We start from the raw sequence: 16,093 nt of genomic DNA, 5'->3' as shown, positions 1-16,093 counted from the left end.
TACAGTAATTCAGCAGATGTGAAAGCATTCATTTTTTATACTTTTTTTTGAGATTTTTATTATATTTGTTTGAATTTTATTGATTTAATATTATCATTCTGATTTTTAGTTTTTGTTAAAATAACTGGACATAAGCAGCAATCATTAACTTTTAAGTAAAGATTATTACTGGAGAATCACAATTAGTACAGATTTATTAACAAATTTAAAATAGCACTGCAGCAAAATACAATTACGCAGTGTTAAAATTAACAAAGATGTAATCCGAACATTCAACTGAAAAAATACAACAAAGTACATAATTGATTTCTAATAATGAAAAAGTAACTGCACTGTTCAGTTCATAAAGAAAAGGGATTTTTATTTTAAGACCAATTTTTCAAGCTCAAACTTTACAAGTGGTCAGAATGAGAATGTTGAAAGAAAATGAATTCTAAGCATTGAGGGCCAAAACAAAATGCTTGAATGCTTAAAAAAAAACAACATAAATTTTTTGGAATTAAGTTTGCATTACATCATGGAACAATATGGCATATAGCATGAAGGTACATGTAGTGCGTTGAAGATGTAATACAAAGTACATACACTGACTAATGAAACAGGGTTATTTTTTGTATTATTGCAATCATCATCTTTAGCTGGTCATGAGTATTAATGTATCTGCTAGATTAACAGGCTGTTTATCTATATTTGTTTAAATTTATGTTATGTTTTAAGTTAATCGGTTTATTTTTTTTAGTTAAAGGGTATGGGATTTAAAATTCCTCATTTTGAAATAAGATAATATATTTATTATGTGCAACAGTAAATACAACTGAACATAGTTAATTAAGTTAATTTCTGGGGTTATAAAACAGGCCACAAATCTTGAATATAATGTGTTGGAGGTGATCTTCACAACAGTCATGGCATTATTGTCATCTTCCAGGTACACTTGCCATGATGCAAAGTTTCAGTGTAACATTAATTTGCAATCTCCTAATGAATTGCATTTTTAAAACTGTTAATGTCAGTAAGAATGTGAATGAAACCTACACTCTTGCCATACTCCAGGAACACTACAATCTTGCTGTATTTTGTAGGAAGGTTTCCAATATGTAGTTATAATGTTTAACATACACTGTCTTACAGAGACACCAGCACCATTCTCCCCGATGGGGAGTTTTACTCTTTAAGATTTTTGGGTTTAATGTCCCCATGGTCCAAGCCTCTGCAGCATTTCTTCCTACTAAACCTCGAGCTACTGCACATTGCATTATACACACATACTACACCAAGAGCACTACTCAAATTACTACTTATTCCCTTACATAACTACGCAACAACATCCTACACTATTTCTTCTTACACTTACACTCGGTGGTGTTGTGACACCTTACGAAACACAACCCTAACCCAAGGTGGAAACTATCTTGCTGATGAGTGAATGGCTGTATGTAATGAGTCTTGAATGATGTTCTCTGGACGCCTGGGTTAACCCAGTTGCATTTAACTCTAGCCTCTGTATGTGTGGGCTGTATGGATGTGGTGCTGTCGGCGGGGTTGTGGCCGGCGGGTGCGGTTGCACTCCGACGGGGGCGTTTATGAGCTAACGACACTGTCGGCGAGGCGGGCGTCTTGATGGCAGTTTACGAAAGATGGTGAATGTCGCGCGGGACTCCGTGATGGTGCTGTTGCGGGAGTGGAGTTTATTCTCCTCTCTCGGGGGGACCGGAGCGGAGTTAGAAATAAACTCATTGAGTAAATAAACGGGTTCTTAAGGGAACTAGGTCTAAATTTCGTTGTGTAAAACTTTAGTGGGAAAGTTTGTTATAGAGGTTTTTATTGCGGATCTGGGACATTCAGAAATTGGCTCTTAGATGTTAGGACTAGACGCGGGGTCTTCATTCCGCGGTTAGGCTTCTAGCTTAGTTCCTGAGGGCGACGTGGTAGCTGCAGGTGTCCGTTGTCTTTATTCTGAAGGCATAAACACGTAAAACTATCTCGGGGTGAATTTTACCGATGCCGATGTCCCTCGGGGCATCTGCATCGGTGGCATCTCTGCGGGGCCTGGACTGAAAGCTGTGGTGCGCAATCAGTTTGAGGGCGAGAAGATGTCCTCCGTTAAAGCCACTACTGGCTAGGAACGGAGGGGGTGGTGTAGCGACCGGACACGCTACGAGGTGGGATCTTCTCCCCTCGGGGGTGAATCGAGATGTGCGGATGTGGTTCTATATTTCCCCATTACTTGCTTGTGAGACAAAAATTAGTAACACAAGAAAAAACGGTTGGTGGTTCATCTGAAAAAAAACCACCAAAAACAGTCTTGTAAAAAGGCCTTGATCAGCAATGTTTGACAAGGATATTGGTTGTGTGGAAAATAAGGTAAATAGTGATGCATCTCGTCCACAGTTTAAAAATATTAGATTCGTTGTTATACAAAATAATCAGGAAGGTGGCTCCATTCATAAGGTTTTGACTTTCCTGATCAACAGGATCATGTTGCTCACCAAAGAACATCAATGCATTATGCTCGAAAACTGAAATATGTGCTCGATGTTCTAAAGAAGGTTACTGACACAAAATGCCAAGAAGATGAAGAATGTGTGAACTGTATTGGATCACATACAGTTCACTCCTGAGACTGCCCAATTTTTAAAGAAGGGAAGGCCATCCTAAAAAAAGTTTTCTTTTCCAGCCATTTGAAGAGAATATAAAAAGATGCTAAAATCTCGTAACCTGATTAAACATCTCTTTTGCCACCATGACACCAAGAGAAGTCTCAGCAGATGCAGGTAATAATGCAGATCCTGCAATGAGCTAAAAAAATTGTTCAGATGTTATCTAATCAAGTTGCTTTACTTACAGGTGCTATTTCAGAACTGACTAAGATGAACAAGATGTCAGTAGTTGCAGGTAGTGAAATGAACAATGGGATCTTTCTGAAAGTTTCTGTCCTCAGTTTTGCCTTTGTGGACAGGAGTAAACACAGCTGGTGATAAGCCATCTAAGCTCCACAAAATCACACCTCCTGGGTTGTCATCTGTGACTTCACATTGTGTAAAATCTCCCCCTCAATCACCTTGTACACTGGAGAATATGGTTGAGAAACCACCTGACCATAGCGTATCACAGTTTATTAAAATTAAAAATTCTAAAAAGAAAAACCAGATCACCTACAATTAATTTTTCTATATATTTATTTGTAAATACCTGTACCTGGATTTACAGGTACAGTTACCTGTATTTATGAGCATTATCCAGTGGAACGTTTGAAGGCTTTGGTGCCGCATTGACACGTGCGCAAGAATCATTAAAAATGTGCTTTCATGAAACACACCTTCTATAACATGATGCAGTAACACCGAGGCTTTTTCTTTGAGAAAAATGGCTGTTTTGTAGACATCCCAACCCCACAGGGTTGTCTCCAGGGGAAAGACACCCACCTTGTGGGATTACCGGTCGCCACACCACCCCCTCCGTTCCAGGCCCTGAGGGGCTTTACTGGAGGTCGTCTTTAGATCCTCTAACTGATTACAGCTCACAGTTATCAGCCAGGCCTCGGTCGGGTTGCCACCTATGTAAGTGCCTCGGCAGACATTTGCATCACTAAATAGAAATCAAATTTCGCCTTCTCACATTTTGTAGACAGTAAAAAGAGTGGTGGAGTTACTATTTTCATTCAGAATGAGTGTCTGCTACAAGGATAGCACTAGCTCCCTCATTTCTATTATTGCTATAAAAGTTTCTGTCCCCTTCAAGTTGCAATTTGTACAAGGATACCGCTAGCTCCCCTCATTCCTGCTCTTGCTATAAAAATCTCTGTCCCCTTCAAATTGCATATCTGCAATTTGTATCTCTCACCGAACTCTGAGTACAATTCACTAAATATATCAAATCTCCTTATACAAATTCCATTGCCATCATTAATATTAGGAGACTTTACCATATTTCCACCATATTTCATGGAATTTGTCAGCCTGCTCCTTTCAAGGAAAAATGATAGAGTGAGGTAAGATTTGGACATCTTTCTACTGAATGATGGATAATACACATTCATGTCATTGATTGGTACATTGTCCAACATTGACCTCTCCTTATGCTTACTTAGTTTACTTCCTTGTCTTAATTGGTCTGTTTGTGATGACTTTTATGGCAGTGACCATAAATTTAGTGATTTTTAAACATATCTGTCATTTTTATACTTTACAGAATGAACAACAAACCACATCTTCAAAATCAACAGAAAATAAAATTTTCAGTAGATTACTTTGTGTTTTTCTAGTTATGATAAGAAAACTAGTTTTATAATTAGATATAATTTATGAAATAAGCAATCCCAAATAATTAAAAAAAAATACTTTTTCAAAAATAATAAATAATTTAAAAAAAAAAAAAACGAAAAACAAGCAAAAAAGGTAGAAAAAATATTGTTGTATGTGTGTAGGATTAATTCGGTATGAATAAATTATGCAATTTTATTGATAAATCAATCTTTCTTTGATTCAAAACCTAATGAAATATTGGATGTTACATCAAGATATAAAATTATGGAATATTTTCTTCTAAATAATTGCAAATGTTTCATTTAAACTAATGGATTCTAACATAAATTAAACTTTTAATTCCTTGATTTAAATTAATTTTTTAATATTATTTTATTGCTTTTTAAGTATTCTGTGTTCTTTGTTCATAATCAGTTCCCACCAAAAACTACTGAAGATAGATTCATGAAAATTTGTGTGTACTTTCTTATGGTCTAAGTGCACACTAAAAATGGATTTTTAAAAATTCATAATTTAAAGGGTTAAAATGGAGTAACATTAAATTTTAATATTTTTTCTAAAATCTCTGTAACAAATGAAGATATAAAGTTGATTTTTTGGTGTATGTGTGTGTGTGTGTGTGTGTGTAATCTTCATGTGAATATTTAAAAACTATTCCTAGGATTTTTGAAATCTGACTTGAAAAGATAAATATATTTCAAACAAAAATTGAAAATTTTCCCCATTTCCGACGAATGAGATATTCACTCGATTTGGGCTTGCAAATACTCTTCAGATAGATATCTAAACCATTTTCAGGTTTTTTGATTTTTAATATTTTAAGGACTAAAAAGAAATTGTTCTTTTAAATTTTTGTCATTTTATGCTACCGCTATTGAATCAATATTTATGAGCTTTGGTAACATTGTGATTATAATTTGTTTATAATTCTAATCATGTATTTCATGATCACAGCCATAATGGGAAACCTAAAAACCAATTAGTGGGTCCTGTACTGAACAAACTGTTCTGAAGAAATTTCAGTACACTGATAAGTTTTTATAAATTGAATAGGCTTTAATTTTTATTTATAAAAAGCTGCATTTTATGAACACAGGAAAATAGGGGGTTCAGGGGAAGAACCCTCTGGCTAGATAGAAAGGGCTTGCTTCGCTTGCCCTAACTGGCTAAACGTTGTCTACTAACCATAACAGGAAATGCATCTCCATTGCGAAACCGCGATGGAATGCTATTTATATCACAGTAGTATTATTACTTGTAAGATTAGAAGTAGTAGTAGCAATAGTAAAATTTAGAAAATTTTGATGAGGTTTATTCTGGAAGATGGCACTCATACATTTCTTTGTACGAGTATAATTACAATAAAATAGAAATTGAAAGAGACAATTTCTTAAAACATTTATAGAAAATTTATAAGAATTAAATATTTAAGTTTTTTTATTTTTATGGTTTGATTTATAATTTTATTTTTTATAAAATTTTGAAATCCACTAACAGATTTTTTACAATTTTTTTAAAAAAATTAATAATATGTTTTTGGTTTTGAAAAGGTTTGGAGTTTAATTTACTTGATAAGAACAATTATGATAAAAGGGAACTCAGATTTTGATGCTGCACCATAATATACACATTAGTTTGTGTGTGCATGTGAAAAAATAATATTTAAATTTACAGACTGAACCTTAACCTTTCTTCCATTTATTTTTTAAACTTTAACAAAGTCACGTACAGTGTTATAATCTTAACCTCTATCTATTATTCACAGATTTTAAGAAAGTTAGGTCAGGTGTTATAGTACTGAAATATGAGCAAAGAAAAATGACTGCTACTAAGTGTGATACCATTGAAGTAGAAAAGTAATAGAGTCATATTTTCATTGTATGAATGCCACCACAATTTCAAAAATTTTTAGTTTTTGCAGAATAAAAACCAAATAGATTTGTCTAAAATATAAGAGAACATGTGTCTGTCATACATTGACTATTAATATAGATTTCAAATACCATAAGAAACACGAAATTCAGAGTGGTGCTTATAATGGAAAAGTGTCAAATTTACTGCCTGCTTATTTGTAAATTAATTTTTTTCTCTTTACGATAAAATTCAGGAAAAATTAAGCTCTAGATTCAAGATTTATCGTGTAATCACAATTTTGGGGCAGTGTATGTGTCCCAGAATTGTCATGTAATGACATATGTTGTTATCATATAATTACTTATAAGAAATGTTTTCAACACTTCTGCTTTGTCCTGTATCTCTGCAGCCTCTCAACAATTTTTTTTATGTTGCTTTTTTGTTAATTTTCATTGACCACACTTCAACAAAAAAGTACAGTCCAGGTTTTTATGATTGTGTGACCATTACTTCATCAAATGCAGTAACTGAATGTATTGTATCAGATGATTAGTCCGTGGAGTTACATTGTTTTTTTTTTTTTTTGTTTTACCTGTAAATATAAATTATTATTATTATGTAGTCATTTGGATGTGTAATGTGTCTCATTAATACATAGCGATAAAGTCATTAATTTTTGCCTTTTATGATAATTTTATTTTATGGTTTACGTCTATTATGAATTCAGTAAATCTTTATACTGTTTAACGCTAAATTTCTAGTTAATTTTTTGGAATAATCTAGACAAAAATACGTAAAACATTTAGGGAATCATAGTGTCATTTTTTTAGTTACTTCATTAATGAAGAGCCAAAAACCTATTGAATTAAAGAGTATGATTTATTTCTTATTTCTGTTGCTAGGAATATTTATGATAATCTATGTGATGAAGTCGAATTTGCTATTACTGATGATGAGAAGATTGCTAAACAAGTGAGTATTACTTTTATGTACTTTTGTATATAAAAGCTAAGTTTTAGTATGCATTTTATCTTTTGATTATAATTTATTTACTGTCAATTTAGTAAGTAAGTAAACTCCATTTTTTCTTTTAATTGTTTACATGGATGTTTTGATCAATTTGGTTTTCTTCTTTTGATTTCTCTCTCTTTTTAATTTATTTTCTGTCTTCACTATCTTTTCCATTCTTTATCTGACATGTTCTATTTACTTTTGTTTTTGCTATATTGCATCTGGTTATCTTTTGCCGTAGCTTTCTTACTGACATAAATGGATGTATTTGGGATACTAAAAGAGTTGCAAATTTTTGGAAACTTATTTATTCTTCATGGTTGAATTCAAAATTTTAGGAATAGCAATTGTAGCTTAGAAATTGTAAATTAATTCATATACAAAGAAAGGTTTAATTTCTAGTGTTTTGTGTTTTTCTGCATAGTCATTGGTGTAAAAATAAGTACTTTATTAGTTACATTTTAATGCTTTATTTATTTATTAATCACAGTATTTATAAAGATTTTTGTGTTATGTCTAATCACTTGGTTTTTAGAGGGGAACATTTTGGACATAAAAGCCAAAAGAGAAAGTTATTAAAAAACTTAATTATTGTTACATACCAAATGTATGTGTGTGTCGTGGAATATTCAAACTTACCTCACTACAGGCTGGAAAACAGCTACTCACATGGGAAAATAATAGCTTTTTTTGGTATTCTCTTAGTATTTGGTTCTTTAGTTTCTCATTAACAAAAAATATCAGTTGTTATTGTTTTGACCTGGGTGATGATAACACAAAAGTGTTTTTCGCCTCCCCCCCCCCACAAAAAAAAAGAAAATATCAATGCTCTGTGGTATGCTGCAATTTTAAAAGATGCATGCCTTAAATTTTACTAGATAGTAAAATTTAATAACCATTGGAAGTTGTCCAATCGGTTAATTATTTTCCCCAGGGTGGTTCTCCCTCAATTAATGCTATTAGAGCTCAAATGTAATATGCTATTTTATCATCCATAAAGTCCATATAATCTTATCTGTGTGATCCACTTGGGTAGGTTTGTAAGGAAATTCTATTTGAATAAGGTGCTGTAAAATGATGGATCAACTTGCAACTAAAGACTTCTTCTGGATCAAGGTTCTTCAGGTTTTCATTATGTGGAAACAAAAGCAAATGGTCTGTTAATATTAATTTATTAATAAGAATGCAAAATTCTGAAAATACCCAAAAAAAAGGAAGTAGCCATGAAATAGAGAAAAAATTGTTTGGTAGTAGTGTTCAAAGACAAAAAAAAGCATTAAGAGGTTAAAAAGATAAATGAAAAACAACAGGATGCAAATCTTCTATCGCTTAGAAATTTCCAAGGGAAAGGTAAATGTAAGGACTAACATTAAATTAAAAACAAATAGGCAAAGAGTAAATTCATATAAGTTTGAAGTGTACTGCACAGGTGTGTAGGTATAGTAGATGCGTGGTTGTTTTGAATAAAGATATATTCAAAGGTTACAGTCATCAAAAATTGATATTTTGTATATTTTTCCATATATCATCACCCACAATCCCACCAGTACTGTGTGTTACATTTTTCCTTGAAGGATTCATACCATACATAATCAAGGAGAATGTGTCAACCTATTTATGTAGAACCGTGCTTATCTAGGCAGTATGTGAGCAAATTTCTTGTTTGGAGAAAATTAGGGCATCTCTGACTACGAAAAATTCATACGTTGACTTAAGCTAAAACAATGTACCAAATTACAAATGTTGTTTTACTGTACATGATACTACTGGTTTTTTTCTATACCTTCTGCTTGCATACTTCGTAACATCCTTTTTTTTTTACTTCTGTTTGTAATGAATCATATTTTTTTACAGATTGTATCAACGTATCCTAAGGTTAAAGCTGTAAAATCTGACTGGATATGGAAATGCAATGATGAGGATTCACTTGTCTCAATAGATCCTTATTTATTATAATAATCATAACAGAGATGTTCATTTTTATACAAATTAAACTATTTTTATTATAAATACTCTGTTTATTTTATTATATAGGAAGATCCTTTTGTATTGTTATATTTAATAAGGAATGTAATATACTACTGTTAGTCCTTAAATATTTTTTATATGGGCCAGGTTCTGAAAATTGGGAGAAGGGAAAAATTGGCAGTTAGCAGCACATGTTCCTCCTAAACACGAGAAATATGATTTTATGTTTTAAAATTGCAAATGTGCTTATTGATGATGACATGATGTATTAATTTTAAATGAAAATTTAAATTTTTTTAATTCATGGGTTTCAACGTAGTGTTGTTTGATACATTGATTTAGAAACCCCCATTTACATTTAAAAGAAACATTGATGGCTCTGTGTGCCTTCCTAAATGAGAATATTTGAATCTACCCTTTTCTTAGTTCCTGAAAAAGAATGAATTTTTGTGTACTTTTAGACAAGGATGAGTAGACGAGATAACTGTCAGGTTACTTTTTCACTAATGGTTTGGTATGAGATATCAATTTTTATATTCTGTACAAATTATATATCAAGTATTTTATTTATCCTTATGATAGAACTGAATGTATGATCATTAACTATTAAATACTAACTTCATAGTCATTTTTTTTCTAACACATTTATTGAGTATTCTTTGAAATCGTTATGCTCATGTGTTACATTGTTTATAATATAATTAATTCTTCTGCTACCAACAATAACATCACATCACCACATGGTTTCACTAATATGTTGATTACATTTTTCTGTTTTATATATAAATTAGGAATGTAATTTATACTACATGATTGTTTTCATGTAGTTAAAGTTATTACTACAGATCATGTTTCTATGTATGGCAGCATGATGTCAGAATTCTTTTCCTACAGATCATAATGGTATTAAGACATCATAATCATTCTTGCCGTATTTGTCATATCAGCAGCAATGAATATATTATCTACAGGAACTGTAGTTACGTGATGTAGTTCATGATCTACAGGAACTGATTGATTGATTGATTGTGACTTCTTTTGTTAGCATTTTATATTATTTCAAACTATTACCAATTTTAAGTAATACTTCCTGAATCATAGATATAATTAAACTACCAGGTTAAAAAGATTCACTTCAGAATTATATGTTATATAATATATGTAAAATTTTATTTCACAAATAAAAGAAAAGTAAACAAAATTTTATGAAATGTGGCCAGCTGGACTTATATTAATAGTTGATGGACTGCTTTTGAAGTTTTATTTGATAATTAAATAAATAACGATTTTAACATCTGCTTTCAGTTAGAAATATAAAACAAAAAGATCAGTTTGACAAAGAAAATAAATTAGATAATGAAAAATAAAATACAACAAAAAAAACCCATTGCATGACATTGTAGCATGCAGCAATGTAACAATGTTAACTTTGTAAACATATCCTTAAATGCTATTTCCAAAATATATATTACACAAATGTGCATGAATTTTTGTTTGATTATTAAATAATATAATTCACTCCCTTGCAACTCTTTTAATGAGCCAGAAAGATGAAAACCGCTTGAAGCCAGGTCCAGACTATATGGAGGGTGGTCCAGCAGCTTAAAACTGAGATCTTGAAGGCAAAGGACGGTTTTTTTGGACGTATGAAGTCAAGTTTTATCCTGAAGAAAGATTACGCCTTTGGAAACTTTAATATGTTTTTTTGATTGGTTTTTTGCTTCATAAATGCAGTAGCTCACAGTAGTTGTTTCTGTTCACTGATTCACCTTTAGGTGTGAAGTAAACCAAAAGTTAACCTTCCATATCCCAGAATATCATCCTCGTCACCATTCCTGTAGACATCTGAGTTTTGAACATTTTGCTGTGGGAGATTGAAGGATGTTTCCACACAAAACTTTGTCGTTTACTCTCTGATTCAAAGTGACAGACCCATGTCTTGGCAACTGTTATTATTTGCTTAAGAAATGAGTCTCCTTCATCTTTGTAACATTTCGAAAGCTTCTGGGAAATTTTCAAATATTATCTTTGTGGATGCTGGTCAAATGATATGGAACCTAGCAAGCACAAATTTTTCAAAAGTTTAAAGATTATGGATGTTTGAAAATGTTGAGTCATGGCATATATTCAACTCACTTGCAGGGTCACCAACTGCAATTCGTCGATTACCGAGAATCATTTGTTTAACCTCTTCAATACTGTCATTAGTCTTTGAAGTGGAAGACCTACCTTGCTGCAGTTCATCACAGAGAGAAATCCTACCATTTTTAAAGTGTTCAATCCATTTGTAGATCTTACTTCTACTCAAACAACACTCACCATATTGCTGCTGCATTCGACAAATAATCTGTTGGTTTCACCCCTTCTTAACTGAGGAAACTTATCAGTGCTTGCATTTCTTCCTTGGTGTATACAGACAAAGGAGCACTCATTTTAAACACAATTACAAATAGCTAACAATGAAACAATACTTTCAATGAACAGCTGATAAGAGTTTGGCAGAACAATCATTGCTGCCATACATGGGATTGGGAGGGAAATCAAAATTTCATTTTACTTTTTGACTTAGCCTCTTATATTTAAAAGTTATTTCTCAATGTTGAGTTTTTGTCTCATATTTTGTTTCCATTTACGTGCTTGACTACTACTTTATAAATTTATCAGAATCTAATTTTAGGGAATTGAAAACTGAATTTTATATGTGATTGAACTCATGAATACGTGATTCATTCAAGTTTGTTTTTTTGAAACTTAATAAATGTCACTTAAATAGAATATGAATTCTTTAATAAATTTCCCTTCCTTCACCTTAGTGGAGACATAATAACATCCAGAGACACAGATCTGTGGCATTCCTCACTCCTATGTTTGTCATAATTTTATCCAAGAAATGTAGTTTTAAAATTGTTTTAATGGCAATTTAATTTAAAAAAATCAATGTATTGTTTAAATAACCCAAATTATTTCCACTTAAAGTGCTAATTTTTCATTACGTTGTAAAACAGATCAATCTAGCACTGTGGTTTCAAAATTCTGTTTGCTCACACCTTGAAAGGAGTGGATGAACCTCCAACAAAAGTAGTCCACATTATAATAGATATAATTTTTTAATGGAATATAATATTGTGGTTAAATAAATTGAATTTAGATTTCAATTTAGTAGCCCACCGGGTTAGTCTAATGATGAACGCATCTTCCCAAATCAGCTGATTTGGAAGTCGAGAGTTCCAGGGTTCAAGTCCTAGTGAAGGCAGTTACTTTTATATGGATTTGAGTAGTAGATCATGGATACCAGTGTTCTTTGGTGGTTGGGTTTCAATTTACCACACATCTCAGGAATGGTTGAACTGAGACTGTACAAGTCTACACCTATACATATCATCCTCTGAAGTAATACAAGAAAAAAATATAAATTGAGGACTTAAATTTTTAATTTATTCAGAAAAAAATTGTAAACATTGATCCCAGTTGTCAACATAAAGTTTGGTTTCATTTTTAGAATTCCTTTTTACTCATAATTTTGTCAAAATGTGGAACTTTCATGTCAAGTCACAATCTGCGAATGAATTCAGACAACTCCTATTTCGGCTTATAAAAAGTACTGACTGAATCACAAGATGGTTTTATTACAAATGAAATACGTGATGCAAAGTTGGTTCTCCACCAAATTTGAGAAATACTGTATTGCTTCGAATTTAGGATGCACCTTTTTTTTACAGATTAAAGGGTCAAAATGTCAGGTGCATCTTCAGTTGGAGGTCTAATGCTATTTAACATAAACGTATAGTTAGTATGTATAAAGCTGAAGTTTTTGAATCCATACGCCTGTTCAACATCGAATGGGGACCACAGAGGAAACGTGAAAGAACATGTCAACTTACGTAGAATGTACACAAATTTCTAGAAAGATGGCTCGTCTCAAAGAGCTGTAAATCTCAACAGTTTGACATTGTAATTTAGTGATGAGTTATCGTTCTGGAATTTGTGCATATGCTCTATGCATGATAAACGTTCTTTGACGTTTCCTGTCTAACCATTCGACAGGATGCATGCTATACTGCTGTAGTTGTAAATCGGTACGTTTTTTTTTATAACCGTTCCGTTCTATCTACTTGTTGGGTTTTTGTAACCATTCATCATAATGGAAAAGCGTTTCACATTCGACGCAGACTTTAAACGCAAGGTTATTTTATGCGCTGATAGGAAATAGTGCCGCCGGTAAACAATTCTCGGTTAACGAAGCGAATGTGCGTCGGTGGCGCAGTATGAAACAAAAATTATTTGCTTGTAAACGAATGAAAAAATATTTTTCGGAACCAAAAAAATGGAAATATCCAGAAATCAATGCCTCTGTTTTGGCCTATTTCAAGGAACTCCGCACAAAAGGTCTTCCAGTGACAAGAGATGGACTTTTGTTGAAGGCCAGAGAAATTGCGAGGAATAAAGGTCTTCAATATAAAGCTAGCCGTGGAAATTCATGAAAAGACAATGTCTTCCATTGCTTCGCAGAACCTCCATTTACCAGAAGTTATCATCAGATTATGAGCGTAAATTGGGGCAATATCAACATTACGTAATCGATATACGATTAAATAAACATATTGCCTCAGTCAGATCGGTAATGCTGATGAAAAGTTGTGTTCTCTGATATGCCACCAAATTATACCGGAAGTGAGAGGAGACGAAAACAACTGGATATGAGAAAATAAGAGTAATTGTTACATTCAGTGCTACTGCCGACGGAATTAAATTATCGCCATATGTAATTCTGATCAGGAAAACTGCAAAAAAAAGGTTTTGTGATGGTGTAATTGTTCGAGCTCGACAGAACGCCTGGATGACGAGCGATCTAGTCCAACTTCGGTTTGGATGTACATGGGAACATAGACCGGGTGGACACTTCTGAAACGAAACAGTATGCTAGTGTTGGATGCTTTTCGTGGTCGTTTGTCTGACAACAATTAAAAGAAAACTGACAAATGTAAAATGCGATTTATTTGTAATTCCTGGTGGTATGACAAGTCAATTACAATCATTGGATGACTGAAAACTATCATCCCCTTACACCGAGCGGCAATATTAAATGAGCTTCAGTAGCTAGTGTTGTAGAGTGGATTTCGAAAAGTTGGAATGATTTGCCATCAGAAATAGTTAAAAAGTCATTCGTGAAGTGCTGCTTGTCGAATGCATTGGATGGTTCTGAAGATAATGTACTTTGGAACCACAGTGACGTAAATGAGTCCGACTCGGACAACAACATAGAAAGCTAACGAGACACACAGTTAACGAAAAATTACTGTGATTAATGATAAAATACCGTAATTATAAAGCTAACTACGTTACGTTTGAGGTACTGTAATACAAAATATAATGTTAAGTGCTTTCGATATAGGTTTTTACTGCATATTTAGATTATGCAATAATTTGTTATTAATAGCTACTGTTTAACTTTTTATTTTATTTTTTCAGAATAGGATGAGCTTAATGAAAAATACTAATTTGTACAAAATACTTATGACTTTTTGTAATTTATAATAAATAAATTATACAGTATTTTAATATTTTTATTTTTTTTCCAGAAATTATCTACTAAATTTAGGGCGAGTCTTAAATTCGAAGAACTACGGTATACCCAAATGAACTGCATTTTTTCATGTAAAGTAAGAATTTAGGGGTCAAGCATCGGGAAGATAACCCACCGAGTTGGTCTAGTGAACACGTGTCTTCGCAAATTAGCTGATTTCGAAGTTGAGAGTTCCAACGTTAAAATCCTAGTAAAGACGGATTTGAATACCGGTGTTCTTTGATGGTTGGGTTTCAATTAATCACACATCTCAGGAATGGTCGAACTGAGACTGTACAAGACCACTCTTCATTTACACTCATATATATATATATATATATATATCCTCATTCATCCTCTGAAGTAATACCTGAACGGTAATTCCCGGAGGCTAAACAGGAAAAAAAGCATCGGGAAGAATTTATGGGTCTTTGGATCCAAAATAAAACAGTTTTGTTGATAGAACACGAGTTATTTTTCTTTTAATTTTTCAAACAAATTTTAAATAATTGTTGATTCCTATGTTGGCCAAACAGATTACCTTGCAGTAAACATAACAATTGAGACTACTATATTGACAAAATGAATTACGACTTGATTTTAATCATTTTAACGATCAGTTGTATTTATACAAGTATTATTTTATTTATATAACATAATTAATAGTGAAATAAATATTATTACATACATAACTAAATATCGTATGTTCCTGAAGATGAAAATCATTTTCTGAAAGCGCTAGAATGTGTGTTACTACTGATAATTGTTGGTAAACCTTTTTATAACTTATAATTATAATTGTATATATTTTTCTTGTAATGAGAGAAAATAAGTGTAGAAATAAAATTATATCGCTAAGAAGAAAGGGTTAAATTTTTAATACTACAAAGTGCCAGAAGACTTCAGCAACATTCTATCCAAGTCTACATTTTATTTGTTTGCCTTACGTAGTTTAATTATAATCACTGCTCACATTATTTACTACTCCTGTGAGAACTGTTAAATTTTTTTTTATTTGTTTCTGAACATATAAATAATTGCACGTGTATGTTTATGCGAGTATATGAACCAGTTATGTTGATTTGTTTCATTATCTGTTAATATTCTTACGACTTTTTTCGTGAAAAAAATAATAATAAATGAAATATTAAGTAGTAAATTAGTAGCTGAAATAAACAGGCGTAACGTTTTAAATACTCGTTTATTAAAGAAAAAGGTGAACGTTTTCACCGTTTATTATCCGTGGTACAGTTTCTTTCACACGCAGTAATGAATGTAGAATAGGACTAAGAAATCATCTGATATCATTCAAATGTCATTCGCGTCTCTTCGGTCGGGCGAGCCCGGAAATTGTCGTAGACATACATCTCGAATGTTGCAGTACCGGGAACGTAGCGTTCTCTCTTATCTGATCGAATACGTAGATTGTTAT

At 32.4% G+C, this 16,093-nt stretch overlaps 1 protein-coding gene across 5 annotated transcripts in view; it reads left to right on the top strand.

Moving 5' to 3' along the window:
• Positions 1-14,929, top strand: part of LOC142327131 (anoctamin-4-like) — a 206,218-nt gene extending 191,289 nt beyond the window's left edge. For 3 of the 5 annotated variants that reach the window (XM_075370027.1, XM_075370025.1, XM_075370028.1), the window contains 2 exons: positions 7,022-7,091; positions 8,985-9,136. In XM_075370027.1, the coding sequence (XP_075226142.1) occupies positions 7,022-7,091; positions 8,985-9,086 (172 nt within the window). In that variant the 3' untranslated portion in view covers positions 9,087-9,136. Of the gene's footprint in view, positions 1-7,021; positions 7,092-8,984; positions 9,137-14,677 lie in introns of those variants that run through there. The other 2 variants (XM_075370026.1, XM_075370029.1) reach the window with 2 other exon arrangements.
• The last annotated feature ends 1,164 nt before the right edge of the window (positions 14,930-16,093 follow it).

This window comes from Lycorma delicatula, chromosome 6, assembly GCF_047948215.1.
Source record: "Lycorma delicatula isolate Av1 chromosome 6, ASM4794821v1, whole genome shotgun sequence".
In the NCBI taxonomy this organism is placed as follows: domain Eukaryota; kingdom Metazoa; phylum Arthropoda; class Insecta; order Hemiptera; family Fulgoridae; genus Lycorma; species Lycorma delicatula.
This window is presented reverse-complemented; position numbering and strand designations above follow the sequence as displayed.